Genomic DNA, 27,104 nt, shown 5'->3' with positions numbered 1-27,104 from the left:
TCCTTTCTTCTCATCATCTACCTTTTTCAGTTTAGGCAATTTCTTTATTTATTCTCTTTTTCTTTCTCCTTTTGTTTTCTCCTTCATATTGTTTCTTCTTTCTTTCTTTACAACGAGTTCATTCTTTCTTGTTCCTTTTCTGTTTGGTTTTTTTTCCCCCCCTCATTCATATTTTTTCCTCTTCTTTCACTCATACTTTCTTCCTTTACTCTGTCTACCTTTTTCAGCATAGGCCATTTCTTTATTTATTCTCTTTTTTTTTTCTTTATTCTCCTTTCTTCTTCTTTTTTTTGTTTTCTCATCTTTCTTTCTTGTTCCTTTCCTATTTTTTCCTCGTTCATATTTTTTCCCCCTTTTTTATTTTTTGTTCTCTCTTCCGTATTTTCTTTCTTTACACCCATGTCTTTCTTTCTTTCATTTAAGCAATTTCTTTATTTCCTCTCTTTGTCTCTTTCTGTCTATCTGACTTTCTTTAAATTTAGGCAATTTCCTTTCTTTACTCTATTTTCTCTTCTTCTGTTTTCTCTCTTATTTTTCACCCCCTCTCACTTTCTGCCTTATCCTGATCAGGGTCACAATGATCATTTCTTTCTTTCTCTTTCCATTTTAGACATTCCTTCTTTCTTTCTTCTCGTTCAGTCATTCTCTCTGAACGACGTCCTTTCTTCCTTCATTCATGAATTCGTATATTGATTTCTCTGACGTATTTATTCCTGTGTTTATATAAGTATATATATATATTTGTGTGTTTATTTCTCTCAATTTAGGCAATGTCTTTCGTTTCTTTCCGTCTTTCTTTCGATTCAGGAGTTTCTTCCTTCTCGCGTTAGTTTCCTGGTTTTTATCTCCTTCTGATCCGAGGCTCTTTATGACGATGTAGATGTGTACGCTAGAACTGTCGGAGCTGTATTTTGACCTACAGTAGGTATTTCTCTATCAACACAAATCTTTTCTAGAGCTTTTTATATAAAGGGCTTTGACTCGACGGTCGCTGGAAGTGTTAACGTAGAAAAACGTCCCTACAAACTCAAACACGGCATAATGTGAATCCGATGTTTACATACGCTGCGATCTTTTCTACACACTGGATTATGAAGCTAGCTCGCGTTACTGTGTGTTTTTATTCCACGTGATTTACCTCTGCTATTTTGATATTGTGATTTTCTGTGATTTCTGACAATAAAAGGCTTTTGAATTGAGCAAATGAGAAGAATTTGACTGATTTTCTGGGGGTGGGGGTGGGGGGGTTGTTACTGAAAGAGGCTTTTAATCGTGTAAGTAAAAATGAAAGTACAGTCATAGATCATCATGCATTAGAATATTTCTGAACACGGTTTAGCATTTCGAAGGCTATGAGATAAACGACGCTGCTGTGGAGAAACAGTAGAGGGCAACACTGCATAACTGGCAAGCCTTTTCCTTTCTGCAAGGTGTTGTTTTTATATCAGAGGTATGCTTAATTAGTGCTGATGCGGCGGAACAGAGCAACGGCGCTTCCGATGGATTTAAAAGGAGATAAAGTCCGTGCTACGAGACGGGACGGGGCTCTGGGAATCGAGATGCGATTAAAAATTCTGTATGCGGCTCGACGCATCTTTTCACCGTTTCTACACCCTACCGTGTGATTTTCCCCGGCGTGAACACAAAACTTATTTCTAGACGCTTCGACGGGAGTTTCACGTCACATCCGATCAGTAGATCTGAAAGTGTGCGGACGTGGTGCCGTCCTTCCAGCTGCGAGGCGTTTCCACGACGACCGCACGGCACAGCGGACACGTCCGTTCCCGGTCGAACCACAGACACAGGCAGTCTTCGCAGAACACATGCTGGAGGACAAGGCATTAGAGTCACGATATTTCCCAAGACTTGCATACATTGGTTAAATATTTTGTAAACGTTCTCAAATAAACCTTACATTTCCCAAAATATACATCCATTTAATCACGTACGTACTGTGCAGGTAAGAAAAAGGCAAAAAAAAAATAGTTTAAATGAAAATAAAAGAAACTGTGTAGTGTTTATACTAATGTGTCAACCTGGCATATTTTTCCCCAGCATGCTTTGCAGGGCTCTTACCTGACAGAGCAGAGCGAGTGGCTCTCTGAATTCAGCCTGGCAGATTGCACACACATCTCCTGCCTCACTGCACTGCTGCGTGCTGGCCCTCATACCGTAATTCTGTGTTACACACACACACACACACACACACACACACACACACACACACGCGTTAAAGCCATAATAATTATGGAAATACAAATTTTTAATAAAGTGTCATACATTGTCAAATTGAGTCAAATTTACGGTCATTTAAGCAATATCGCACGAGCAAGAGTTCAGTTATACTGAATATCGGTATAACCGCACTCTTATACCGGATATCGGCCCGGCTAACGCCCGGTATAACCGCACTCTTATACAGGATATCGGCCCGGCTAACGCCCGGTATAACCGCACTCTCATACCGGATATCGGCCCGGCTAACGCCCGGTATAACCGCACTCTCATACCGGATATCGGCCCGGCTAACGCCCGGTATAACCGCACTCTCATACCGGATATCGGCCCGGCTAACGCCCGGTATAACCGCACTCTCATACCGGATATCGGCCCGGCTAACGCCCGGTATAACCGCACTCTCATACCGGATATCGGCCCGGCTAACGCCCGGTATAACCGCACTCTCATACCGGATATCGGCCCGGCTAACGCCCGGTATAACCGCACTCTCATACCGGATATCGGCCCGGCTAACGCCCGGTATAACCGCACTCTCATACCGGATATCGGCCCGGCTAACGCCCGGTATAACCGCACTCTCATACCGGATATCGGCCCGGCTAACGCCCGGTATAACCGCACTCTCATACCGGATATCGGCCCGGCTAACGCCCGGTATAACCGCACTCTCATACCGGATATCGGCCCGGCTAACGCCCGGTATAACCGCACTCTCATACCGGATATCGGCCCGGCTAACGCCCGGTATAACCGCACTCTCATACCGGATATCGGCCCGGCTAACGCCCGGTATAACCGCACTCTCATACCGGATATCGGCCTGGCTAACGCCCGGTATAACCGCACTCTCATACCGGATATCGGCCAGGTTAACGCCCGGTATAACCGCACTCTCATACCGGATATCGGCCCGGCTAACGCCCGGTATAACCGCACTCTTATACCGGATATCGGCCCGGCTAACGCCCGGTATAACCGCACTCTTATACAGGATATCGGCCCGGCTAACGCCCGGTATAACCGCACTCTTATACAGGATATCGGCCCGGCTAAAGCCCGGTATAACCGCACTCTTATACCGGATATCGGCCCGGTTAACGCCCGGTATAACCGCACTCTCATACCGGATATCGGCCCGGTTAACGCCCGGTATAACCGCACTCTTATACCGGATATCGGCCCGGCTAACGCCCGGTATAACCGCACTCTTATACAGGATATCGGCCCGGCTAACGCCCGGTATAACCGCACTCATACCGGATATCGGCCCGGCTAACGCCCGGTATAACCGCACTCATACCGGATATCGGCCCGGTTAACGCCCGGTATAACCGCACTCATACCGGATATCGGCCCGGTTAACGCCCGGTATAACCGCACTCTTATACCGGATATCGGCCCGGTTAACGCCCGGTATAACCGCACTCTTATACCGGATATCGGCCCGGTTAACGCCCGGTATAACCGCACTCTTATACCGGATATCGGCCCGGTTAACGCCCGGTATAACCGCACTCTTATACCGGATATCGGCCCGGTTAACGCCCGGTATAACCGCACTCTTATACCGGATATCGGCCCGGTTAACGCCCGGTATAACCGCACTCTTATACCGGATATCGGCCCGGCTAACGCCCGGTATAACCGCACTCTTATACAGGATATCGGCCCGGTTAACGCCCGGTATAACCGCACTCATACCGGATATCGGCCCGGTTAACGCCCGGTATAACCGCACTCTTATACCGGATATCGGCCCGGTTAACGCCCGGTATAACCGCACTCTTATACCGGATATCAGCCCGGCTAACGCCCGGTATAACCGCACTCTTATACCGGATATCGGCCAGGTTAACGCCCGGTATAACCGCACTCTCATACCGGATATCGGCCCGGCTAACGCCCGGTATAACCGCACTCTCATACCGGATATCGGCCCGGCTAACGCCCGGTATAACCGCACTCTCATACCGGATATCGGCCCGGCTAACGCCCGGTATAACCGCACTCTTATACCGGATATCGGCCCGGCTAACGCCCGGTATAACCGCACTCTCATACCGGATATCGGCCCGGCTAACGCCCGGTATAACCGCACTCTTATACCGGATATCAGCCCGGCTAACGCCCGGTATAACCGCACTCTTATACCGGATATCGGCCAGGTTAACGCCCGGTATAACCGCACTCTCATACCGGATATCGGCCCGGCTAACGCCCGGTATAACCGCACTCTCATACCGGATATCGGCCCGGCTAACGCCCGGTATAACCGCACTCTTATACCGGATATCGGCCCGGCTAACGCCCGGTATAACCGCACTCTCATACCGGATATCGGCCCGGCTAACGCCCGGTATAACCGCACTCTCATACCGGATATCAGCCCGGCTAACGCCCGGTATAACCGCACTCTCATACCGGATATCGGCCCGGCTAACGCCCGGTATAACCCCACTCTTATACAGGATATCGGCCCGGCTAACGATCACTTTAACCACACTATAAATCGCAAAATCCTGGAGTGACTGCTTTATACAACGGGGCTATGAACAAGAAATGAATATCGAGTAAGTGCCATTTCGGACACAATATGGACAAACCTTCGGCTTATTTTTGCTCGGCTAGTTTAAATAAATCCCGAAGAAGCCACACCTCACGTGATAGCCCGTCGGCTAGCTGGCTCGCGCTTTATTCCTCTCACACCACAGCAAATTGCCAACGAATGCAATTCGACAATTGTTTTATTTATTAAAAGAACGACATCTCATCCATTTCCCCTCCAATTTATAGCATAATGGAGCCACTGTATTTTAATACTGTAGGTTAAGGCAAGCATTGTAACATATACCTTACTGGAAAAATAACGTCTAGAAAATACAGTAAATACATGGAGTGTATGGAATTCCTAAGACGCCTGCCATTACTATAATACGAAAGCCTTGTAATAACCATCAAAAAGAAGATGACGAAAGGACTGACCTGCGAGCTACAGAGCACGGCGAAGGCTTTCCGAATACCTGATAGTCTTCCACAGAGGTCAAATGACTGGAACGGAAAGAAAACAGAAGAAATGATGACGGTAAACGTACAGCTGATAGCTAGACATTTTTGGATTTGCTCAACTGACTTCTATATAAGCCTCAAAAGCCTGAGCCTGGATAAACCTATTCAGTGCATCACAGAAGTGTCATTTTCAGGTTAGGGGGTGCTGCAGGGGCGTGCAACGTCCCGTGAAATGTCTAGTCTTTTCGGAAAAAATCTCATCATGTGTGAAATACGAAATCGACAATCATTTAAGGAGTGGAATGGCAACATCAGGAGACTCCTTACCTTGCACAGGCTGTATATGATAATCAATGCTGCACCCAGGAAGTAGCTGCTGGATGGATCCTCGCCAATGATGTACTTGTACCACATCTGGATGGGCACCAGAGCACGAAAGAGCTGACTGAACTCTTCGATAAGCAGATAAAGCTTTCCCTGTCAGCACACACACACACACACACACACAGGCAGATTACAGCTCTACATATCATGCGTTATAATTCAGATAATATGGTATGCGTTTACTGCCATTGTTGGCCAGAGGCTTCAAATGTTTCACATATGTTGGAGCAAAAAAAAACAAAAAGTCATGTTCTACACCCTAACACAGCTCAATGATGGCCTGTATATAATCTGTGTGAAGCCAATAAAGCATTAAAACACCTCGAGTGCATCCTCGAGCATACAGTAAAAACTGGTGGAGAACTCGACACCAGCGGCATCGATGGGGATGCCTCCACAACCAACAAGTCTAGTCCTTCTTGTTATTCGATTGTATGCCAGAAATACCTTTAAAAAAAATACTCAAAACCGGAAGGAAGCTATTAAAGGAAAACTATTTCGGAGATTTGACCTTGCTGTGACCTTGACTCTGTTTGGATCGGTCATTCTCAGTGATCCTACAAACATTCAACCTCACGTTCTTGAGATATTGCGCTAACGACAATCCCGAATCCTGGGGGGGGGGGGGGGGGGGGGGGTTCGATGCCAATAATCAAAGCTAGCCAAAAAATAATGTGCCTCAAGTTCCTGAACCTGAACATGTACGCAACATCTCTGTATGACGAACAGGAAGGAAACTATTACAGAAAAAAAAACTATTTCAGACATTTGACCTTGTTGTGACCTTGATCCTGATTGGCTCAACTGAAAAAGCCAATCAATTTCCAATCTACTGGTTACTAGAACAATTCCTAGAAATCCCACAATCGTTTAACCACTCGTTCTTGAGACATCACGCTAAGAGGAATCCCAGACGAACACACAGATGACCTGAAAACATGATGCCTCTTCGTGCCACTGCGTTGCTGAGGCGTTAAGAAGAAAGGGAAAAAAATTCAATCACACACAGACTCAGAAGGACACTCTCGGTTCGGTACTGCCTCGCTCGTTCTAGCTTTCTAGCAACTCACTGCAAGACACGCGACGTAAAAAAAGTTGATCAGTCACAGGTGTAGCCTTTCATTCATTACCCAGTCATTCTCTGCCACTCCTACCACTCACAGCCGGCACTGATCCACGCCCTTACTGAAACAGATATCATGTCGAATTTCCATTGTTGCGTTTTAAATCGGATTTATCTTCTTCCATGAATAATCCCAGTCAATAATCCCAAAGGGGTTGATTTAGGACAGAGATCTCTGTTGAGTTAGTTTACTTTCAATGCCAGCTTGTTTCTTTTTCTTGGAAAGCTGCACTGCTCGTGGGGCGGTCCAGCGGGATCCGCCGGTAGTGTCCGAGGGTAGTGATCCGAGCCGTTCCAGAGATGATAATATGTGCAGAACTTGTCTCCAAATTGGTTTAGCTGTGCCCATGGATGTCCAGAAGTGTTTGCACCCTTTGATCAAAGGTATCCAAGCTAGCTTCAGTACGACCAATTAAGACGGTTGCCATTAGAAGGGTTATTTGTTATGTCTAGTCTCTGAATGTCGTTCGTGGTACGTCTTGGCTGAGATTTTCGCCTACCTAAACATGTGACGACCCTGGTTAAACCAAAACAGATTCAAAATACAACGAAAACATAACACAGTTTGGTAGACCTTTTGGCCTTTATGCGCATTCGTGCTGCCATGTTTGTTTGTTTGTTGCTTTTTTTGGGGGGTTGATTGTGTGTGTGTGTGTTTTGTTTTGGTTTTTTAACTCAAGGACCCTTAATGAACAAACCGATTCATCTAAAGCTCAGGAATGAACGACCAGAAGAGATTCAAGACCTGACGAGTCCAAAATCACTGCGAGGGAGCACAATGCCGTATCCCAAATTCCATTTTCACAGCTAATTCTATCCAAAGCTGGAGAAGATTACCATCCACTGACTGTTTCTAAAAACAAAATAATAATAATAATAATATAAATGTTTAAAAAAAAAAAAAAAAACAGATGTTTCGAGCATGTTTCCAAAGACACAGCTTTCAAAGAGCCGAAAAAAGAGAAAAGAACGAGAAAAGAAAAGCACGGCTTGATTCCAGCAAAGCCGCAACGACACATCCAAGGTTTTCTTTTTTTCTGCAGTGAAAAGCAATAACAGTACAGTCGTTAGTGTGAAACTGCCATCTTGATATTCTCTCCTCTTTGTAAACATTATCATAAGCAGGAATAACTGCAGGCACCTGTGCCCAAACGCAGTAGGAAGTGCCAGCGCTGTCAGCCTGCAAGCTGTCCCTGTCCAAAAACCACAGAGAGCGACAGAGAGAGAGAAACAGTTCCATTGAATTGTATTCGCCCATCCGTTTCCTCCAGGCAGCCCCGACTCCCGAGTGCTTTAAAAGAGCCTGAGGGTGGAAAAAAAGCTTAACCTAAGCCTAAAATCTGGCAAGACACCAGCGCTCGGCGGTCTTCTGGCATGATGGGTAATTTAGCCACACTGCAAAGAAAACTGGCAGGAACACACTACAGCTGCTACCCAATTAAGAGTAAGGGTAGTAGATTAACCCTTTGGCCAATTTAGGACCAATTTACTCTCAAAGCCTGAAACTTTTAAAGTATGAGAGATTCATTTTGATAAGAGGAAAACTTCTACCGATACATAACGAATAGAACTCCATTAGATTTGGGACTCATTTGGTTTCACATGCCTTACATTCTAGCCTGAAGGTGTTAATACATCTAAGCTATATATATATATATTTTTTATTTTTTTTTTAAAACAAATATACCAACCATTTTTATCATGTTTGAACACTTTGCATGAAATCTTGTGAAATCAGACTAAATCCAGTCAAAGTCGATTCAAAATGAAACTGGTAGTAGCTTTGGGAAATTTCTGTTGCTTAATCTGTGTGTTTATTATGTTACAATACTTCGTCTAGTTTACATCAACGACAAAATCACCCGCTTCAACTTTACAAAACTGTCGCAGCGTGACCCGGTGTTAGAACGTGTGGAAGCTTTAGAGGGATTAGTTATTAGTTACGGACACTTATGGAACGGAACGCAGCCGTAAACAACCGCAGCTCTCTCTAGTCGCTCCGCACCTTCAGCTAGTACATCGGTACCTTAAATACATCAAAATGTAAATAAAATACACTACAAATTTGTAGTACACTTCGAAATAATCTATTCGAGACGCGATTATAGCTTCTTTTTTTTTTTTTTTTTTTTTTTTTTTTTACACACCAACTGTTGCTAGTCTTTGACGGTTAGCGCTAACTTGCTTTGTTCTAGCAGTTTTGAATTTCAAAACTTTTATGTCTGAAGATCATCTGAGCCAAATTCGGTGAAGATTAAATGAAAATTGTGGGCTGTGAAAAAAATATATATACAGTTGTTGGATGATGATAATCGAAAACGTTTCCAATCAAGTTCTACTTCGCTGTATGTTAGCACAAAGCAACACGTAGTGTACCTTCCCATGACCTTCTTGTACTGTAACTACTGGCAATAATGTCTACCGTAAAAATACTAATAAACGAGCACCAAAAAAAAAACCCCAACAAAACAAAACAGAAAAACAGTTTAGTGCTTATAATGAGTTATAACCACAGCTAGGGCTGGGCAACAATAAACACCGTGATAAATTATGTCACGATACATATCTCTGACTAGTACTATTATAACACGTAGTCGATTGGACGTTTAAGTTAAGATGTTTATACACTATACGGTTCTGAAACGTTCCTTTGTTTACCGTATAGCTTTTTGCAGTGAGATTTGAGGAGAAACCCATAAATGGTTAAATTAATAATAGTTTTGGGTGCTCGGTCTCTAGTTAAAAACTTTGCTGAGACGGATAGAAGGGAATCTGTTCTGAACACAGATCCCTACTGAGAACCTAAAAAAAATTAAAAATAATAATCATTCGGCCACCGAACAAGCGGCTCCGGCACCAGCTCCAGCTCCATATGCATAATGACTGCTCGGATTTTCTCTGACAGCAATTAATCACCCTCGTTGGACGCGTGCTAGACGCCCGCCGGGGTCCTGCGACCTGCCCACGCAGGCAATTTATCTTAGCCAGAGTTTCATGCAAACTGTTTCCTCTCGGCTCAGACGAATTGAAACTGGATTTCCGCCAGGGGAGGGAGGAAAAGAGGAAAATTAATAAATAAATAAATAAATAGATAAATAAACAAGCAGCAGCAGTGATGCATTTCGGCTCACTTCTGACAATGCCGGCTACGCTTCTGTACTAATAATAACCAATAAAGGAAAACTTTATTAAAGAAGGACGGTAGGGCAAGCTAGGTTGAATCCCAAGAGCAGGAAAGCCTGGGGTTCCATTAATCTTAATCCATGAGGGGCAGAACTTAATTTAAAAACGCTGATTAATCTTTTTTTTCCTCATCAATTAACAAATTGTGGCTATGACGTGCAGCCTGGAAAAAAAATAAATAAACCACCCTCTATTAGGGATGATTAGATGCATCACTAACTTTCGCACAGGCTTGGGTTGAAAAAGAAAAACTGACAAGAATTGACTAGGGCTGTGAAATGAATTAGTAATTTTCTTAAACCGTGACACTTTCTCGAGCAAAGAAAACTGCAGTTATTGTAAACGATGTCAAATTTGACATTTCCTAGGCGATCCATGCAAAAGGACACCCTTTTCAACTCTTCTACGAGCATCTGTTTGTGTTTTAGCCAATCGCAAAATGGCTTCCTGTACACTCTATATGCTCAGTGAGTAGAATATAAAGTTATGCCATTGTAGAGCCCGCTACACGCCCGATAGAAAGCAAACTGAAAGACATTCTGAAGAAATTCTGACTGTCCAGATGGAAATACAGTCAAGTGCAAATGTTTGCGTTCTTATTTAACAAAAAAAAAAAAATAAATACAATCTGTGTGTATCCCATAACAACACAACAATTCAAAGTACCCGGCAACTTCAGCACCAACGGTGTCTCCGTCTGTCTCCAGAACTAATTTGAGCAATGTATGTTCGATAAACACTAAATAATAAATTCACCACTTTGTGTCCTAAGGGGATGCAAACTTTTGCACCCTAGTGTTTGTCAAAAAGTAGTAGTATGCGTTAAAAGCAGCTTGTAGCACTGCGCTGTCGAATTCTCGATTCGGATTGGTCAAAACGGGTCGATTCGTTTTCTGGTTGTTAACAGCGGCTCTGACTGTACGCTATCGTTGAATACGCTATCGTTTCTATAGTAACGGCTCACTCACGGGGACTTGTATCACAGACGCTCTACATAAGCGAAGTGTAATAATAAACTAATGTTTAAAACGTTATTTAAAGTCCCCATGACGTGTTAACGTAATTTCTACTGAAACAGGAAGTCAGGGCGGGACATATCGGGTTGCTCCTCCTCCTTTTGAAATGGCCAATAGCGTTTAGCTTGCCTCACAGCCCGGGCTAAGCCGTACTTGACAGTTAGTGACATGGTTTTTTAATAATGTTGGGGGCGGGACACGGCAGATTCTAGAGAGCATTTGATTGGACAGAAAATCCGATGAACGACGTCGTCAAAGATCGTTGATCCGTATCAGAGGTTCCGAACGCACGCATCTTCTGAACGCGAATTTTGTCATTGTTTTGCCGCACGCTAGCTTATAGATAACCTTAAGGCGAACATATTCATACTAAGAGCCACAAAACTTCAACACACACACACACACACACACACCACTGTTTATTTTGCTATAACGGCATGTGCACAAGTGTTTTATTCCATACCTAGTGGTCATAGTAGAAAATCACGTAGCGTATCATTTTCTTTTTAAAATGAAACGAACTGATCACATCAAGGTGCGCTGAATTAAATCATGAGGTGCCGAGAGATTCCCGCCTCGACGCTCCATTCACAAAGATCAGGATACACGGGATCACATTCACCGCGTGAGAAAGGTAAAACCCTGACATGTACGGGCTTGTGTGTGTGTGTGTGTGTGTGTGTGTGTGTGTGTGTGTGTGTGTGTGTGTGTGTGTGTGTATTTATATCCATGTTAACGATGATCACGGCCCAGTAATGAGGAAGAAAGGCTGACAGTGTGACCATGACCTCATTGCCTGACAGAGGGCCACCTGGGCACGGCACCGGAGCTGGAAAGTGTGTGTATGTCTGTGAACGTGTGTGTGTGATTGGAGAGGGAGATTGGAGTGTGATGGTTACGAGGGGGGAAAATTCATTCAGGCTTCAAAACAGCAAGCAAATGCTGCAATCACGACTGAGCTCCAGTGCGTGTGTATTGTGTGCTGTGTGTTTGTGTGTGTTTGTGTGTGTGTGTGTTCCAAGGAGAGGTGATCTCACTCCTGTCCCTGAGGACCATGAGCTCAGTTACTGTGTGCCAAGAAGCCAGAAACACACACAAGCAAGACTTGACTGGCTTGTTTATCAGCCCAGACGTGGGCATTTATACCGAGGCCGGATAAAAAGACAGGTACATTATAAGAAAAAAGCACGCAGGGCAGAAGTAAAGTTACTCTTACTCTGGATTTGAAAGCCAGGAGGATTTTGGGTAGGAAGAGAACGAGGCACTTGACAGCCATGGTGAAGTACTTGAGCACAAAGTCGGTGATTCCGACCACCCAGATCAGGTCGAAGAAATCATAACTGTTAATGTTCGGCTTGGCGAATATCAGACTGCGAGAGAGAAAGACAAAAAAATACGTTAATCGACGCAGTCCGGGTTGCCAAATCCAGTGGTATAAGATCGGTGAATCGGTTTATCTGAGAACGAAATCAATGTTTTATCCAGAAAGTACACAGTGTGCAGGAAAAGCAGACTGAAATGCTGGTGCAGGTGTAGCATAGATATAACGAATAGTGATATAAAGGATGAAATAAGCTGTAGACAATTAAAAAAAAAAAATTTTAGTACAAGCAATAATTATATACAAATTTTACATAAATCATTCTAATAATTGTTAAATATGAACATATATTTCTATATTAAAATATATTTCATATCTGCATAAATAAATGTATTATATTCATTATTCAATTAGATTTCTTTCTTACAAAAATACAGATTTTTTAATTATTTAAAAATTATTCAAATGTAAATATTATAGTACAAACTATGTATAAAGCTGGAGGCCAAAAATAAAGAAGTACGCACGTTCTCTTATTTACAGTTGTATGTAAAAGTTTTGGCACCCCTGCCCAAAGATCATGCTGTATTTTGTTGAGGTTGGTGTGTTGTGTTTAGGTTTTGTTTTGTTTTTGTCTGTTTTGTTTCGTTTTTTAAACACAACCTCTACATCGAACTACATATAGTAATGCAGTTACTTTATAGTATATGCCACACAGACAGACCAGTATTATCTGAGAGTTTTCCTGGGCTTCCAGACCCTGCCCCGACTTCCACGTTTTCAATACTGATATTTCTCACAGAGGAAAGCTAGCTAGAAGATCTTTTTATAGCCTTTCCCTGCTTTGTAGGCATCAGTTACAATCGCTTCATATTCAGATCCTCAGTCAGCTGCGTAGAGGAGCCCATGATTGTTGAGGGTCAGCACAAAGTTTGAGGAGTCAGAGAATTTATTATTACGCTCTGGATTCGTTTATTCCCAATGACAATTCTCGACCTGAGTAATGAGTCCTAATGAAGTCAATTAAGCTCTGAGACTTAACAACTGGAAGGGCGTCTAAACTTTTGCAAATGCTACAATTACTATTTTATTCATTCATCATTTTAATTTCATCAAATATAACGTAACTGTGCATTAACATTTGCAAAAAAAACAACAAAAAAAAAACAACACACCTTTTTTGGTGGTGTAAAGTTTGTGTTTAATTAAAAAATTTTTTTTTTTTTTTAATTTAACAGTCATTTGGCCATGGGTGCCCAAACTTCTGCACACAATTGAATTTAAAGGGTAAATCAGGTAAATATATAGATTTTTTTTTTAAATACAGGTAGTATTAACAGCTGGTATTATCCGTAATATATTGTTTTTCAAGGTTTTTTTTTAACCCAATTCGAGTTAAAATATTTCCAATAAAAGATCACATTTGTCTACTGATTCTATTCTCTGGCATTTAAACAAGAAGGAGACAAAGAAAGTGTGAGAAAGGAGTGTGAAAAATGTGATGGATGGGGGGAAAAAAAGTACTCACTAGATCTGTAGACATAAATGATCCTAAAAAAAAGTAAATGCAAGTAGAACATAATATTCATAAATAAATAAATAAACAAACAAACAAACAAATCAAAACAAAACAAAATAAAAAAGTCAGGCAAGTTGGCGGATGCATGTGTGCGCGCACGTGTGTGTGTGTGTGTTTGTGTGTAAACGGCGTCAGAGGGAGGTCTCAAGAGACGCCTGATCACACCGACCTGTTGTGCAGCTCCTCAGCACTGAACGTGTAATACACATACACAATGTTGCCTGCTAGAAACACCAGAATCCAAACAGCGACAAAGCTGGACCTCTCCTCCTGCGAAACCAACAAGTTGAGTTGACTTAGCTACGATTTTAATAAAAGTACGTTTGAATTTACATTTCATTTACCAGTCTAGGTCAACGATAAGGATACGGTATGTCCTGAGGGTGCACACTTACCCGTAGCGACACCTGGTGCTTTAGAGTTGAATTAGCGAAGGCGAACGTGCTGGCCATGCCAATGCACACGGCAATACCTGATGAACACATAACGATAACCTGAGTCACATGACCACACATTACATAATCTTACCTAGGCCAGGCTACGCATTTGCTGTAGGTTTTATCCATTTCTAGTTACCTTTCGTAGCGTGGAACATCGGCAAAACAAAACAAAACAACAAAAAAAAGTAGCGCTTGCATTATAGCAGCTATAAAGTACTTCGCATCACCGTTTTCTCTCGCTTAAAGTTAACGAGACAATAAAACTAACAAAATGTCCAAGTCCGAGTCCAAGCGATCGAGCGGTTACTACCGAAACGAGAACGTATTAGAACGAGTGCGTTGATATAAATCGTGCAGCCGGAACATTATAGTCAGAGCGGCTGTTATAGAAAATTAATCAAGACCTTCTGACCAATCAGAGTGAAGAATGAAACAGGGCTGAGGTGTATGGGATGTTTTTTTTTGTTTGTTTTTTTTTTGACTAAATCTTTCCCATGATGAATTCCAATATTGTGGAATAACTGTGAATCGATCGACTCTACTGACTATTGCTCGGTCAGCTCAGGTTCTCACCAAGTTTGTGCTGGAAACAGACTTTAATGAGGAGGATGAGGATGAAGGGGAATCCTCTCTGCAGCCACGTGACCACAGCTTTCAGTTCGGACAGAGCAGGAGCCGGAGCAGACGCGTCGTCTCCTAGAAAAAAAAATCCAAAATCAGCATGAATCAAGTGCATCATCTGGGAAGCAAACCCAAAGTCTTATAAACTGCCATCACACTTCTCACCTCCATCGTCCCTGCTGCTCCGTCTCTCAGCCGAGGACGCTGAATGAAGCAGGGCGGAGCGGTGCTGCCCCGACTGGTGGAAATGATGATGGTGGTGATGATGATGGTGCTGGGCAGGGCGAGGAAGAAACGCTGCATTCTCTGCCCGGTGAGAGCCGTCCTCCCGCGACAAAGTAGTCATCTGGATGAAGACCTCGGGAGGAGACCCGAGGACGAGTCCAGCAGCCTGGAACGGGGCCGAGGTCACGGAACTGGCAGACACGCCCACCAGGCCTGAGAAGAGCTGCTGGGGCGAGGTGGAAGACTCGGGCTTTAAACAATCAAACACACCTCCTTCATCCAGACTGCTCTCGGACCCGAGCGTTTGACTCCTGTTCCTAGGTTTATAAAACAGCAGACAGCCTTGTCAAGATGAGGATGTGATAAGATCTGAGTGAAATCAGACTGTATGTCATGTGGAATAAGCAAATCAGCTCGCAGGTGAAATCTGACCATCTTCCCAATTTTTTTTTTTAAATCATAAAATGTTTTTAAATGGCTTTCCGCTCATCCTTTTGGTTGGTTAAATTGTTCATCGTTCTCAGACATAAGAAAAATAAAGAAATATCGATTTTTAAATCTTAAAGTTTAAATGGAAAACTTTTTACTAACTGCTTGTTAGTTTCTGAATATGAACACCTTGTATTGTCATGGTACAAGTAAACATTCCCCGTCAAGCTATGTTACATATATACAATAATAAGGAAAAAAAATCGACTTACTAAGGAATAAAATACAATGTCAATAATATATTTTGTGAAAATATACAAGGTCATTTTCCGCAAAAAAGTGTCCTTGACTGTTAAGAAGAAAAAATATATATATATTATTAGTAGTAGTAGTAGTAGTACTATAGTAGTAGTTTAGTAGGACAGGTACAGTAGTAGTACAAGTAAAGTAGTATACAGTAGCAGTACAGTAGTAATATAGTAGTAGTATAGTAGTAGTGGTAGTATTGGTAGTATATTAGTATAGTAGGAGTAGTAGTATATTAGTATAGTAGTAGTACAGTAGTAGTAGTATATTAGTACAGTGGTAGTACAGTAGTAGTAGTATATTAGTGTAGTAGTGGTATAGTAGTAATGGTATACTAGCAGTAGTAGTAGTAGTATATTAGTATAGTAGTGGTGTAGTAGTAGTATATTAGTATAGTAGTGGTGTAGTAGTATATTAGTGTAGTAGTAGTACATTAATGTAGTAGTGGTATAGTAGTAGTAGTAGTAGTATATTAGTATAATAGTAGTATTAATAGTAGTAGTATCTTAGTATAGTGGTATAGTTGTAGTAGATATAGTAGTAATAGTATATTAGTATAGTAGTAGTAGTAATATATTAGTAGTAGTTATACGGTAGTATAGTATACCTATCGAAGACCTTAATGTGTGTTAAAGTCAACGTCGACTCGGTATTCAGTATTTATACTGAAACATTACAGTCTATAGAGTAGTTTGTGGTGGTTTATGTCAGTCACAGTGTAAATCAGAGACAAGTCGAACCTTTCAGTTGGCATGCCATCTGTATTACTACTGTGGCGTCTCTGCATGGCGCCCACCGAGTCACCAGAAGCTCAGGAGCTGGAGAAGAACAAACATTTTAGTAAGTGATAACACAATCTGAGACACTGATTATGTTTCTAAGTGCTTGGGTAACTCACAAACCCTCTAGTTTGGTGTCACTGACTTCTAATAATTGACCTTTTCTTGTTCTGCACATTTTTTTTTTTGGTGGATTTAGATCTCCAACATAAAAAATCTCGACGCATCAGATCATTTAAAAGCTTTTAAAATGAATGTGTTAGCCAAGGACATCTTACACCAGTCCAGCATTACCTCCCAGTCAAGCCCCTGTCATTCAAACCCGGGTTAGCATGTAGCAACTGTAGCTAATAAAGTAAATACAAGGCGATTCCACGTCTCCCACCTTACACTGTTGGTCTATATAACTACATAGACTATAAGGTAAGATAACACACATATACATTTATCTTACCGTTATCATGCTGCTTATGACAGATGAACCTGTACGACTATTGTTATTGCATATAAACGGAGCTGGGAATCGATTCCAATGAGAGTCGACTCTCCGATTCCAGGCATTGGGAGTAGGAAGCCGCTTCCGAAGCTTGAAAGTCGGTTCTTTATTGAGTTTAGGCTGAAGGTCAAGTACAAAAGCAGCAAACACGTATTTTACCGGTTAATCGATATTACACAGTATATTCTGTCTGTTTAGCGTTTTAATTGTGCTTCCGTTAAGTAAATAAACCATTGTAAGTTTTCGAATCGATTCCTAAAAGCTATGGAAACAGAATCCGAATCGGAGTCGACTCCAAAATTTCTAGGTCTCGAACAACCCTAGCTACGAAAGAGCTATGGATGACGTTTTCTAATCCTTCTTATATAAGGTTTTGTGTGTAAAATGGCATAATATTCTGTGACTTATATCGTGTGTTATAGAGCAAACAGAAAAGTATTCGGGAATCGATTAGCAATGAACTAAATGCTGCATAATAAACAAGGCGGGGCTTAAATACTTCCTGTTTCCGGAAGTACGAGCCGCGAGTTTTCGTGTTTTGGAAGGCAGGTTGACAACACTGGACTGTGATTGGTGTATCGATGGAAGGAAGTGACGTCGTGCCGGAAGTGATCCGGAGATGGATGAAGAAGATATCAGCGGCAAAAGTGGAGTGGGTATTACGGAGCTCCTCAAATAAACTGTGATAAATAAATAAATAAATAAATAAATAAATAAATAAATAAATAAAAATTACACAGACTTTTGCATGCGCGCGAGAAACTTTTCACGCGAGCACCGGAAATTTTTCGTGTGCGCACGTGTTACAGTTACCGGTGTGTGTATAGCTGGTCTTGTTGCTGCAGTCTGTAGGGGAAAACAACGATAGTGCAAAATTTCACATTAACCGCGATGAATGAATTAATCAAAATCCCATATTCATTGTTTTTAGAAGAGAGGTCCAACAGGACAGGAAATACCAAAGAGTGCTGGGAGTGTGGGAATAATAATATAAGATGTTTCGGTTGGACAGCAAATAAAGAGGTTATGAATTTGGGAATAACTTAAATTTCAGTTAGTAAACAATTGTAGTACCAGATATCCCTCCCTGGTTGTTCCCCATGGCTCAAGTCGATTCCCTTCTACAATATGAAGTTAACAATGGAACATATACACATAAGGAGGTTATTGTACAGCAGTAATACTCTTCAGTGCTCCACATATTCTCAGAGGATCCTACATCAGGAAAACCAGCTGCAGCAGAATATATTAAGAGGTTCAAAGTCAGCATTCAGAAAAGGACAACTAATTATGTATCAGTTTTTACAACAGAATTAATAACGGTTTTATTAGCTATGTGATGCCAACGACGGCTGTTATTTGTTCAGACTCTCAATCAGCTTTAAATAGCTTATTAAATGGGCAATCTGAATCAAGACAAGATTTAGTATATGAGATACTTGCACATCTGCTTAGAATTCACTGAGAACGGGATGGTCCTGAGATTTCTTTGGGTACCAGCACATGTGGGAGTACAGGGAAATGAAAGAGTGGACAAACTGGCTAAACAGGCAATGGATCATATGGATGTTGAAGTTCATATACCACTCAGAAAAAGAAGAGGTAAAAGGAAGAATTAGAGAACTCGTGAATATAAAAAGTGGCAAGAAATGTGGGATATGGAAGAAAAAAAAAAGGGAAGACACCTATACAATATCTAAAAACAAGTTGGAAAAGGGAGAATAGGTCTCAATAATTGGAGAGAAGATACAACCATCGCTCGGCTCCGAATAGGACATTCTGGCTTAAATCGTTCATTGTTCAAAAATAGGGAAACATCACATTTACATTTACATTACATTTAGCAGACGCTTTTATCCAAAGCGACTTACAAGGGAGAAAAATACAAGCAAAGCGATATATCAAGCAGAGATCAATACAAGTAGTGCTACTATACAAGATCCATTAATTGAGTTCCAGAAGAAGCAAAGTGCGCAGAGTAGAGGTGTAAGTGCCAGAGTAATTAAATATATATATATATATATATATATATATATATATATATATATATATATATATATATATATTTAAATGGGTTGGTTAGGTGGGTCTTTAGCTGTTTTTTGAAGATGGTGAGAGATTCTGCGGTCCGGATTGAGGTTGGAAGTTCATTCCACCACTGAGGAACAGTTAGTTTGAATGTTCTTGAAAGGGACCTTGAGCCACGCTGAGTAGGCACTACTAAGCGTCGGTCGTTGTTCGATCGCAGATTGCGTGAAGGAACGTAAGCCTTCAGGAGAGAGTTGAGGTAGGAGGGCGCTGTTCCAGACAAGGTCTTGAAGGTGAGCATCAAGGCCTTGAATTTGATACGGGCAGCTAAAGGAAGCCAGTGGAGGGAGATGAAGAGGGGTGTGACATGGGTTCTCTTGGGCTGGTTGAAGACGAGGCGTGCTGCTGCATTCCAAATCATTTGAAGGGGTTTGATGGAGATGGCTGGGAGGCTCAAGAGTAGTGAGTTGCAGTAGTCCAGTTCTGAGCTGTACAGTGAGGTTGTGGTTGATTGAGGGACAGGCTGGGATGACGAGAAGCTCAGATTTTGCCAGGTTGAGCTTAAGATGGTGTTCCCTCATCCAGACTAAGATGTCCGACAGGCAAGCAGAGATACGTGCAGGGACGGATGGATTGTCAGGCTGGATGGACAAATAGAGCTGGGTGTCATCAGCATAACAATGATATTAGAAGCCATGAGACTCAATCACCTGCCCTTGAGATGTAGTGTAGATAGAAAAGAGCAGTGGACCCAGAACTGACCCCTGTGGAAAGCCAGGTGTGAGTTGCTGAGTTTCAGAAATACCTCCCCTCCATGATACCTTGAAGGATCTGTCTGAGAGATAGGACTCCACCAAGCGCAGAACCATTCCAGTGATGCCCAGGCTGGAGAGTGTTGACAGGAGGATCTGATGGTTCACAGTGTCGAAAGCAGCAGAAAGGTCGAGTAGGATGAGGACAGAAGATCTAGAGGTTGCTCTTGCTAGTTGTAAGGCTTCAGTGACGGAAAGCAGATTTAATCAATTTCACCTTACCAAACCTATTGAATTGTGCCTCGGGACAGTTAAAAATATAAAGAGAAATACTTAAATATCTCAGAAAAACATGACTGGACAATGGAATTTAATAAACATATTATATAAAAAGTTTTCCCGTTCTTCTTATTAACGCTGCACACTCCAGTCCAGTTGGTGGCGGTAATACACCATAAGTTGGCTTGTCAATCGCCATTAAACAACACAAGAAGAAGAAGGGATTTGCCGCGGCTGACCAATCAGGATACGTTCTGATCCAATACTTCCGCATTCTGGAAAAATAAATAAATATATTTTTTGATGATGGCTGTCAGTTTCAATGCCGACTAGATTTACATTTCCAGTTCAAATACCGGAAGCCACATAACGACGCTTTCTTTATTATTCCTAAATTGTACTTTATTAGTATTAGATTGTTCTAACGGATTGCTTATTATTAGCGGATTAGCAGCCGCCTGATTTAACCCGACTTGTTTTGAGGTTTTTATTTTTATTTTATTTTGTCACTGTAGTATTAAAAACAAGCTCGAATTCGGTTGTAATCTTGGAACTGCTTAGTAGATGTTTAAAAAACGCAGTATAACTACCTAAACTCGTGATCTAAAAATGGGTTGATAACTGCGCATGCGCAGTGCATGGTTGCATGGCCTGTCACGTTGTTTTTTTCTTCTTCTTTGTCTTTTTTCATCCAAAGTGTCTCTTAAAACACGATTTCGGCCAGGAACGTGTTCATGTAGCTGAGCAGAAATCTGATTAAGCTACATTACAGAGGCTTTCTTAGTCGTGTCTGATCTGGTCTGGTCTGATCTGATCTGATCTGGTGCACATCTAGACCCAGCCGGCTCCATGGTGCTGCGCAGACTGCTGCGGAGGCGCTGGGTTCTGGGGGTCGTGTTCGGCTTCTCCCTCATTTACTTCCTCACCAGCACACTCAAACAGGTGAGCCATCACACCCATGTATGAAGGTCATAGTTATAATGAGCTAAGAACACGCCCATAAGGTGTTATAATACATTTATAACCCATGCATGTGTGTAGAATTAAGATGCAATGTCTATTGTGCATGTATTGTTATTAGAATGCATTATAAGTAGTGTATGACACATACATGACAGAGACATGACAAAGAAAATCAGCATGCATACTGTATTATGTTTAATCACAGACACTGAGGAAGGTTTAATGCATAACATTCATTTCAAATGGAAACATAAATATGTCTTTTTAAAATCTGTACACTTCCCGAACTCATCAGAAATACAGCTTTTTAAAATTTCTTTATAATATCAATATATCATTTATAATAATAATAATAACAATGTGTATTTATAAGGTGTAAGTAAGATGTTTTTTTAAACAATTGTTAAACCTACAGTATTTACGCTATTATATTTCACACATAGTCTAAAAATGACACTATAGTTTAGAGATATTTATGCTGGGGGAAAAATTTAGCACGGTAGAGCAAGTGATCAGAAGAGAGACTCTATCAGAAGTGCCGTGCTTTACACGTTTTGCGCGAGGACTCTGAAATTTAACATTGGATTACGCAGGAATGTAGAACAGCAGATCAGACAATCAGCATTTGAGCAGGTGAACTCTCTGAGAATAACCTGCCCTCTCTGGATGCCCCGCCCCCTTTCCCCAACGTTTCACATTGGTAATTATTTGCCCCATGCTCGCAGACTTTGAAAGATATAATTACCCGTCGCTGCAGGAAAAAAAAACAAAAAACGTCTGTTGGGAGGAGTCGGACCTCCTCCTACGTAGGTGAAGTCCAGGGGGTGGAGTCAACTCCGTGTGTTTCACGCTGGATGAGTGTGTAGTGTGAGTTAGGGATTAGAGATATAGGCGGAGTCGGATCAGATCCAGCTCCACCCCTTTTCGACAGGACTTGCGGTGCCTTCATTTTCTGTCAGAGTAAATGGAGAATGTTTTCTTGACAATCTGTACGATTCAATCCAAATCCGGATCTGGTGGGTCAGATGTGGAACTGAATTCCACCGGAAGATCGGGATCAGGATCACGATGATCCCCATGGCTTCAGTGCACTTCCGTTGGTTCTCTGTGATTCTGAAACTGATCATAGTTTGATGCGTACAGGAGGAGCGAAGCACGCGGGATCGGACTCTGCTGGAGGCCAGGGAATCCGATCACCCCATTGCGTGGAAAGTCAAGTTCACCCTGGGCAACAGCAGCAGGCAGATCACGCAGTGCAGGAACTCCATCCAGGGGAAGAGCCTCCTCACTGACGAACTTGGTAAATGATGTAAATGTCGGGTTTACTCTCCGATTAAAAGGGGAAACTCCACCCTGAGCCACTTGTGTATTAATCTGTCTTTTATTAATGTCTAAGATTAATATTAACGCCCGACTTTATTAACGGTTTCCCGCGTTTCCCGCAATAGCGTTCCACTATCTGCTAATAGTGGTCAGTGGGATTTAGCCCTCACTTCATCTCTACCTAAAGACAACAGTGCGGTGGAGCTTTAGTCCTTCAGTCTGTTCCAGATCTCTCACCTCCTGAACTGTACACTCAGCTCAAACAACTCCTCTTCCAAAGCTTCAACTTCGCTAATATCGCCATCGTCGACGGCATCACGCTAGTCGCCGCGTAGATCGCCAACCAGCCGAGCCGAGTCCAACGCCCGCTAAATATTGACTGTCTTTCAGGCTGGAGTTTCCCTTTCATTTGACTTCAGGTCAAGTTGACATGGCTTTTATTTATTTATTTATTTCTATGGATGAGTCTTTTGTCGTTACTTTAGCGTCCACAGGTGTTTTTTTTTGTTGTTGTTGTTGTTTAAGTTCAGCAAATCAGCTCTAAAATGACATTTAAAGTCTCATTTAAGTCTGTGTACTTGTCTAAGCATATGGTGTTGTATTGATCATCACTCAGGTTACGTGTGTGAGAGGAAGGACCTGCTGGTGAACGGATGCTGTAACGTGAACGCGCCGCGCTCCGGGCAGTACATGTGTAAGAGCTGTCTGCCCAACGGCTGCTGCAGCGTCTACGAGTACTGCGTGTCCTGCTGCCTCCAGCCCGACAAGGTGCCGTTCCTTCTCTCTCTGGATTAAAACAGCGAAAAGTACTTTATCCGTGAGGTGTGTAGAGAGTAGTGACGGGCAGAACGCGGCAGAAGTACAGGACCCTGCGTCCACCGCTAACGTGAGATAGTTAGCTAGAGGACGTATTTCCAAACCGCTCGTTTAACCACGAACGAAATGTCTTCTCAGTACCGAGGACCGTTTCCATAATTCTCAGCTCCCACTTCCTATTAGTGGAAAAATAAGGAGAAAAAGTTCTAGTCTTATCTTTTCCTGAGTTTTATTACAATATAAACACACATCGAAACGAACAGTAACGGTGATCATGTCTTTATAAGCGATGCAGCCAAATCTAAACAGATACGAAAAGGCGATGCCTCATTTTTGCCAGAAAGGTTCACAGGGCATCTGGTTGAGCCTAGACGTACGCATCGGGATTGGGAGCCTATGGGACGCAGCTTGAATGTGCTTTCTTTGATAAGTCACAAGTCTGCAATCTCTAGTTGAGAGCAAGTACGGACTGGAGCGATGTAGCTGAGGTTGAGGAACAGAGTCAGAGTAAGAATTGGCACACCGTGCCGACACTGATGACATTTCTACCATCCATCCATCCATTCATCCATTTTCTGTCCCGCTTATCCTTCATAGGATCACGGGGAGCCTGGAGCCTATCCCAGGGAACTCTGGGTACAAGGCGGGGTACACCATAGAGTACCAACCCGTCACAGGACACAATCACACACGCGTTTGCACACTACAAACAATTTGGAAATGCCAATCAACCAAGAAAGAAAAAGAAAAGAAAGGGAAAAAACCCACTAAATTTAGGCCACACCTACTCCAGGTTTAAATCCGGATACGGATACGGATACGGATAGGAATGTTATGAGCACTAAACAGATACAGATTCATTGTGCCACACCTCTAATGTTTTAATGATAGAGGAGACTATATTGCCCGTAAATATTGACCCCCCCCCCCCCCCCCCAACTCTTTTGTGTGTATTTTTTCCCTCAGCAACCTCTACTGGAGCACTTTTTGAACCGGGCCGCTGAAGGATTTCGGAATCTCTTCACCGCAGTAGAGGATCACTTTGAGCTGTGTTTGGCGAAATGCCGCACCTCCTCACAGGTAACCGTCGCTCAGCGTTCTCCTATTACACCGAGGCTGCGTTTACACCGCCCAACCAGTCTGGATTGATTTTTCACTGATTTCAGACACAGATCAGATTTTTGCCACGTTCAAATGAGGTTCTAAATCCGAAACGTATCGGATATCCGGTCAATTCACACGACACACACGCACCCAAAAATGGAGGGTCTGTTTAAAATCAATGGCTGTAATTCCTAAACAGTTCGTGCGATATTTTTGTTAAAGCCCTCGAATTAAACCTGAAAGTCTACGCTTCGATCACGTTTTGATTTCAAATCCGTCCTTTGTGGTGGTGTACGGAGGAAAATTGTGCCGCTGTCCAAATACTTATGGACCGGACCTTACTGTATGTACATGCATTTTGGGTTCTACACTACGCTTTCAGACATGACCATAAAAAGACAAGCGCCCTAGCTAGTGCACGATGTAGTGAATCGTGTATAGCCACACTGAAATAATGAGATTTACGTCTTAATATGAAGTTGTATGTGTGTGTGTGTGTGTGTTGAACGTTATACTTGACATATTTTCATATCCGTGACCAATTACGTCTCATCGTATGCATTACGTGTGTGATCTTTCTCCAGAGCGTCCAGCACGAGAACACGTACAGAAACCCCCAGGCGAAGTACTGCTACGGTGAAAGCCCCCCTGAGCTCCTGCCCATCTGATAGAGAAGAGTATTTCTACGCAAAATATACTACCTCTCACCTCCTCCGCTCGAGTGTATTTAACGGTCTTGAACTGGCCGCGTCAGCATGAAGACGTATGACAAAGCTGCACCGGAAATAAACGACGGACGGAACGTAGTCGTGTCTTTAGGAGCTGCGTAAAACCTCATCTGCTACCGTCATCTACATGAAATTTCAGGTTCGTGCCACAGAAATAGGATGTCCTATGTTTGCCAGTCTCCTAGATATACAATACTTTAACTGGAAATGCATCACTGGTCTGATGTCAGAGGTTGCGGTCAGCCACAGATGTGTGCAATATGTCTGGAATAGCACGTGGCTGCAATAACTATTGCCTCAGTGGTGGGCAGTAAAAGGTGGAACGACTTTACAGAAGTCAGAGACTATCAACCAGATCAACTTGTAAGCAATTCTGACCCAGTGGTCACTTGTTAAAGTCTTGCATGTGAAGTGCTATGTATTAAAGCTATATGTTAATTTAATAAATGCCATTTTTACCGACTCGCCTCGCCTCGCCTCATCTGTGGTAAAGGCTAAGCGTGTAAGGCTAGAAACAATATATTCTTGACGGAATACACTTGAACCGAACCCAAATAGCGCAGCGATCTACACAGCAATTTATTTACTGGTTAAAGGACGTCACAGATCTGTTTATAGTAATGCTAATAAATTTCTGCGAAAACAAGTCTCTACGGACAAACCAAGCAGAACGCTGTCTGAACTTCCTTCCAGTCTTCCTTCCTTCCTTCTTTCAGTCATTCATTCATTCATTCATCTCAAACACTGACCGTCTCTCTCTCTCTCTCTCTCTCTCTATGAAACACACAGGGTATGAATTCGGTTTCCATTTAACGATCTCAGTCGTATCACTTATTCCTTTCATCCCACAGCAATTTACAGAGTTAAATGAATGGACTCCTTTATTAAGGAATATTAAAGCACATACTTGTTAATCAGTTTATGGTTCAATTTACTGTCGTGTAACGTCTGTGAAAAAGCTAGTTCCTGTTATCATTCACGTTATACAGCAGCATGTGACGGCCCTGGTGGATGAAACAGGATCGAGGACGTTGTAGGCAGGCATTAGATAGCGGTGCTGTTTGTATTCGATGGATTATTTCCTATGTCTTCTAGTATGTTCTGTATTATCAAGCGAAAGAAAACACATTGAATTTAACTGACGCACATACATCACACAGAGATAGATACGGCAGAGCACCGTACTGCACCGTACGAACGTCCTTCCTTCAGGACTCGCTGTAAGACACACAGGGTGTGAAGTTAGATTGTAATCGATTGCAAGTCAGTCCTTGCGGGATTTGGCGATCAGAGAAACGGAAGCAAAATCAAGCAAACGGTGCGATATTCGGAGGAGCGTGCAATTTTTTTTAAATGACTGCAGTTGGGGCCAAGGTGTACCATGTGACGTCATCACGACAAGCTTTCAGCCAACGTCGTCTTCGATTCACGTACGTCGAACACGGGTACAGCTAAAAGGGCTCGTTTACTAACAAACATCCCTGCGAAAGACCACGCAGAACAATTTCGTGCGATCGCGATTTCACCGATTCGAGCGGTTTTCCGCTAAAAAAGAGCACAAAAAACTCAGCGTCAAAAAAATTGCATGGCGAGTTTCGAGAAAAAAAAAAGTCGCAGCGAAATCGAGCGTTCTCGCCTGTGACAGTCCATACAGGATTTCACAGATTTCCTTTGTGATTGACAAGTGTAGACACTCACTCATTACTGGCTCGTTCTCTGTGATTCCCTTGTGATTCCCTTTTGATTCCCTGACTGCTTCCCTGTGATTCCTTTATGATTCCCTTGTGATTCCCTGACTGCTTCCCTGTGATACCCTATGATTCCCTTGTGATTCCCTGACTGCTTCACTGTGATTCCTTTGTGATTCCCTTGTGATTCCCTGACTGATTCCCTGACTGATTCCCTTGTGATTCCCTGACTGCTTCACTGTGATTCCCTTGTGATTCCCTTGTGATTCCCTGA

General features: G+C 42.5%; 2 protein-coding genes across 2 annotated transcripts; one reads left to right on the top strand and one right to left on the bottom strand.

The window, feature by feature from the left end:
* Positions 1-613: 613 nt before the first annotated feature.
* rnft2 (ring finger protein, transmembrane 2) lies at positions 614-17,632 on the bottom strand. Its single transcript, XM_017452307.3, has 11 exons — positions 17,108-17,632; positions 16,615-16,692; positions 15,080-15,456; positions 14,867-14,989; positions 14,249-14,325; positions 14,023-14,123; positions 12,170-12,323; positions 5,575-5,724; positions 5,224-5,289; positions 2,077-2,178; positions 614-1,826 (listed from the first exon to the last, which is right to left on the bottom strand). Exons 2-11 carry the CDS (start codon positions 16,659-16,661, stop codon positions 1,692-1,694), a joined length of 1,332 nt encoding a protein of 443 aa, XP_017307796.1. The 5' UTR covers positions 16,662-16,692; positions 17,108-17,632; the 3' UTR covers positions 614-1,691.
* A 2,848-nt stretch (positions 17,633-20,480) lies between these two features.
* Positions 20,481-25,604, top strand: spring1 (SREBF pathway regulator in golgi 1). The gene is made up of 5 exons (XM_017452308.3): positions 20,481-21,150; positions 22,315-22,471; positions 23,111-23,262; positions 24,277-24,390; positions 24,999-25,604. Exons 1-5 carry the CDS (start codon positions 21,058-21,060, stop codon positions 25,080-25,082), a joined length of 600 nt encoding a protein of 199 aa, XP_017307797.1. The 5' UTR covers positions 20,481-21,057; the 3' UTR covers positions 25,083-25,604.
* The last annotated feature ends 1,500 nt before the right edge of the window (positions 25,605-27,104 follow it).

Source organism: Ictalurus punctatus, chromosome 22, assembly GCF_001660625.3.
Source record: "Ictalurus punctatus breed USDA103 chromosome 22, Coco_2.0, whole genome shotgun sequence".
Taxonomy (NCBI): Eukaryota; Metazoa; Chordata; class Actinopteri; order Siluriformes; family Ictaluridae; genus Ictalurus; species Ictalurus punctatus.
Note: the sequence above shows the minus strand (reverse complement) of the source record. Positions and strands in the feature narration are given on the sequence as shown.

Excerpts from the sequence above, each read along its gene's own strand:
- rnft2 (XM_017452307.3), bottom strand. The coding sequence starts at position 16,661 with ATGCAGAGACGCCACAGTAGTAATACAGATGGCATGCCAACTGAAAG. Across the intron at positions 15,457-16,614 it reads GATGGCATGCCAACTGAAAG|GAACAGGAGTCAAACGCTCG; the intron begins GTTCGACTTGTC and ends TTATAAACCTAG. Across the intron at positions 1,827-2,076 it reads CACTCGCTCTGCTCTGTCAG|CATGTGTTCTGCGAAGACTG; the intron begins GTAAGAGCCCTG and ends CTTGTCCTCCAG.
- spring1 (XM_017452308.3), top strand. The coding sequence starts at position 21,058 with ATGGTGCTGCGCAGACTGCTGCGGAGGCGCTGGGTTCTGGGGGTCGTG. Across the intron at positions 21,151-22,314 it reads TCACCAGCACACTCAAACAG|GAGGAGCGAAGCACGCGGGA; the intron begins GTGAGCCATCAC and ends TGATGCGTACAG. Across the intron at positions 24,391-24,998 it reads AATGCCGCACCTCCTCACAG|AGCGTCCAGCACGAGAACAC; the intron begins GTAACCGTCGCT and ends ATCTTTCTCCAG.